This window comes from Phalaenopsis equestris, unplaced genomic scaffold (assembly GCF_001263595.1).
Source record: "Phalaenopsis equestris unplaced genomic scaffold, ASM126359v1 Scaffold211975, whole genome shotgun sequence".
Lineage (NCBI taxonomy): Eukaryota > Viridiplantae > Streptophyta > Magnoliopsida > Asparagales > Orchidaceae > Phalaenopsis > Phalaenopsis equestris.
This window is the reverse complement of record NW_018230937.1, coordinates 5,540-9,067: the sequence shown is the minus strand read 5'-3', so window position 1 is coordinate 9,067 and position 3,528 is coordinate 5,540. Positions and strand designations below refer to the sequence as shown.

The 3,528-nt window shown below is 40.8% G+C and overlaps 1 protein-coding gene across 1 annotated transcript; it reads right to left on the bottom strand.

Moving 5' to 3' along the window:
- Window positions 1–2,375: 2,375 nt before the first annotated feature.
- Window positions 2,376–3,513, bottom strand: LOC110036869 (VQ motif-containing protein 4-like). The gene has a single exon (XM_020741419.1). The coding sequence runs from the start codon at window positions 3,210–3,212 to the stop codon at window positions 2,535–2,537; it is 678 nt and encodes a 225-aa protein (XP_020597078.1). The 5' UTR covers window positions 3,213–3,513; the 3' UTR covers window positions 2,376–2,534.
- Window positions 3,514–3,528: the final 15 nt, after the last annotated feature.

Sequence of the window (3,528 nt, the reverse complement as noted above, 5' to 3'; positions counted from 1 at the left end):
AGACAGGCCTCATAAAAATGAGGTCAATAAAAACATTCCCAAATTAAATCAAGGGTATTTATTTAATTTAATTGATTTATATATCTTATAAATACTGAAAATCAAAATATAGGAAATCAAATATCCCATAGTACTTGAAACGTTTATATGTGTGAATAAAATATTCAAGTGATTTTTTGAACTATCAAATTGATGTATTTACTCGTGTCTCCACCAAACCAGTAAGAATTTGATAAAAATAGGAAATATAAGTTTGGCAGTTTTATCATGAATTTTGATATTAAGATGAAAATTTTAAAAATAGATGAAAGAGGTGTAATGAAAAATATTAAAATCTAATTGTTATAATTTAAAATTTGTGTATGTTAAAAAAATTGAAATTAGGTAATCTAATTCAGGATAATCTAATTATTAATTTGTCTATATTATGAAAATCTAATTTGAGGAAAGGCGACTATTTATTTTTTCTATATTTAAAATATTCATGATTTATACTATTATTTATATGTGATACATTTTCAACAAATCTCTATCATTCGATATGTATCTGAATGCATAACATACATCTCGAGATGACTTTTTGAGTGACAAATATTTAAACCTCGATAAAAAACTCATCCATAATTCTAATTTCAACAAACTTACAGTCAAATTGAGCATCTCGACAAGAAGAACCCAATTTTACGGAAATTAGTTCAATCCGAGTCAAATCAACCTCAGATCAAGTCATTAAACCAAACTTGAAAGTTTTCTGGATATATTCAGAAGGTTAAACGAATGTCGAATCTAGCAAGCTTATAATTAAATCAAGCGTCTCGACACGACGAATCCAATGAGCCCAAGATTGTTCAATTCTGACATCGCTCAGGCACTCAAATGTCCCAGCAAACATCGTATGACCAAAAGAAGCTCTCTGGACAGTCCAATCAAAGTGGTTCATATTCATGCATTCATTGCGCCCAAAAAACTATAAATAGAGCACAACCCTTCTCATCAGAGGGGGTTGGAGGCTCGAGAGAACTTAAAGCTTTAAGGAGCTGAAGTCTAGCACCACCAATCACCGTTGATCGAAATCATTGACAATCGCCGACCGCAGGCGATCACCGATCGCAGAACGCAACAGTCGTCGACCGCTAACCACTATCGATCACTACTAATCACAGTCGACCACCTCCTATCAAAAATCGTTAGTCGACGTTATAACTTGAAAAACCTAATAATTCATTTTTGTGTGTGGGAATAGAGCTCTCTGTAATCAACCTATAGTGAATTTTTATATATGTATCAAACCCCGTGATTTTTTTCCTTTTAAGTGTTTTTCATATAAAAACTTCATATATCATTATTGGTTGTTTTCTTTTACCTGAAAGTATGTTAAATTCTCGTGCAACGCTAAGACAATGATTCATTACTATGCGAGACTATGAAAAATTTAAGTGAATTGAATTGTGAGTGTAATTCGGCCGATTTTTTTCTCATTGATATAAGAAAAAATTATGTTCAAGCACATAAATCCCAATGCATTTAATTATTTTTTATTATAAAATTTATTTTCGCATTATTTTGCAGAAAAAAGAACGTGCCTGATAATTTCCCAAAAAAAAAAATTGTAATAATTATTATAAATGCACAGAGAGTTGTGGGATAAAATTTGAAGACTTGTCAGGCCAGAAAATCCAGACGAACTCCCGAAGGCGCTCGGACCCCGCAGAAGCCACCAGATCAACTCCAGAACCGGTTAGTTACCTTCGCCGTTCCGTGTACTGCAAACAACAGCGGATCAAGACACCATCAGTGACCGGTGACGCATCCGTCACACCCGCCCGTCTTGGCGGGGCCCACTAAGAGAAGACCGCACCGCAGCTTACTTTTCCGTGTCGAACCGGCTTAGGTCACGTGACACATGTCGTACGGTCACGTGTTTACCCTTGGCTTTCGTCCCGCCCTGATCCGCTGCTCGGCCCCCACAGCCAGCGCCGCAATCCTTCTTCGTCTTCCTCGCGACTAATTCCTCATTCCAGAGAGAGAAAATAAAGGCATCCATGGTGTGGAGGTAGCATAGAGAAATTGGGGTCTCCTGTTCACTCAATTATACCAATTTGAGCATTTCTAAGCTCCAAATTTCTAACCTAAGCATTGATATTCAATTTCTCAGAAAGTTAGGAAAAAAAAAAATCAAAATTTATCATTATGTTCTGATGCAGATGCAGAGCATGAGAAGCTGAAGAACAAAAAAATCCTGTTTTTCGCATTTAACAAGGCAGAGAGAAAAAGAGAAAAGGGCGCAGATATTCAAATCATTCAATTTATCTCATGCTTTAGAGAACTTAGTCAATTACATAACGCAGACAGAAAAACCGGAAGAAGAGTGCTCATATTATAAAATTGAATCAGAGATCAATCAAATGGCAACTCAACCCTTTTCTCCTGATCAGGAAGAAGACGACGAACACACCAGCCCGAGAGAGAGAGAGAAAAGAAGAAGAAGAAGACACAATACCCCCAATTTCATAACGCCAAAAACCTCATCTTGATCAAGTAAACGAAGAAGACAAAACTTCTGAGGACGAAACAGGAAACAGAGGAAGCAATCTTGGAGGCTCCTGCGTCGTCCTCGGTGAAGGAAGAAAGTAAAAACCTTTCTCAGCGATGGCTCGCTCCTCCGCCTTCAACACGTCGCGATCGAAAGGATCGGAGTTCAACGGAGTAACGGGGCTTAAGGCCAGCGATGGCAGATCTAGCATACTCGGCGACAAGATCTCCGTCATCTTCCTCGGGGAGAAAGCCGCGGCGGCCGGAGAATTAGGGTTAGATCTTCCGGCGAAGGACGGGATCATCGGACTGATCATTTTTAGATTCTTCATGCTACCCCTTCGTTCATAGAGCTTGAAAGCTGGCTTCTTGGGACCCGTCGTCTTCCCCGCCGGCGAGATCGAGGTTTTCGGCGCAGCAGCGGTTTGCTTCGCGCCGGTGAGCATCTGGACAACTTGCTTGAAGGAGGAGGTGTCTGCTTGGATGAAAGTAGTCGGGTATGGGTTCGAGTCGATGGGTAGTCTCGGGGTTGACTTGGGGGTCGCCGGCGCGACTGATAAAGGCGCCGCCTTTGGAGGCAGAGAAGCTCCATTGCTGCTGCTGCTGCTCGTACTCGAATTCGGGGAGGAAGCGTGGGGAGATGAGAGTTCTCTCCCCCTCGGATTGGAGCCATTTTCCATCGCAAAAAAAAGCTTGATTTTAGACTCCAATTAGGGCTGGGAAGGGAGGAGGAAGAGAGACTGTGGCTGTGGGGGTCTGCGAGGAGGAAGAAGATGAGGATGAGGCTTTAAAACTTCTTCATCTGCACTCTGATTCTGAAAGTCGGGTCGGGGGAAAGAGAGAGGTTAAAAAAGGAGGAGGTGAGCTGTTGGAGGTGTGGACCAGAGCAAAGACATGAACCGGCCGCGCATTCAAAATTCCTGATTTTGGTATCCCTGCCCTTCTCCATCATTGATGCCGATTCAAAGCCAAGCCATTGACTTCGGCTTTCCTTTT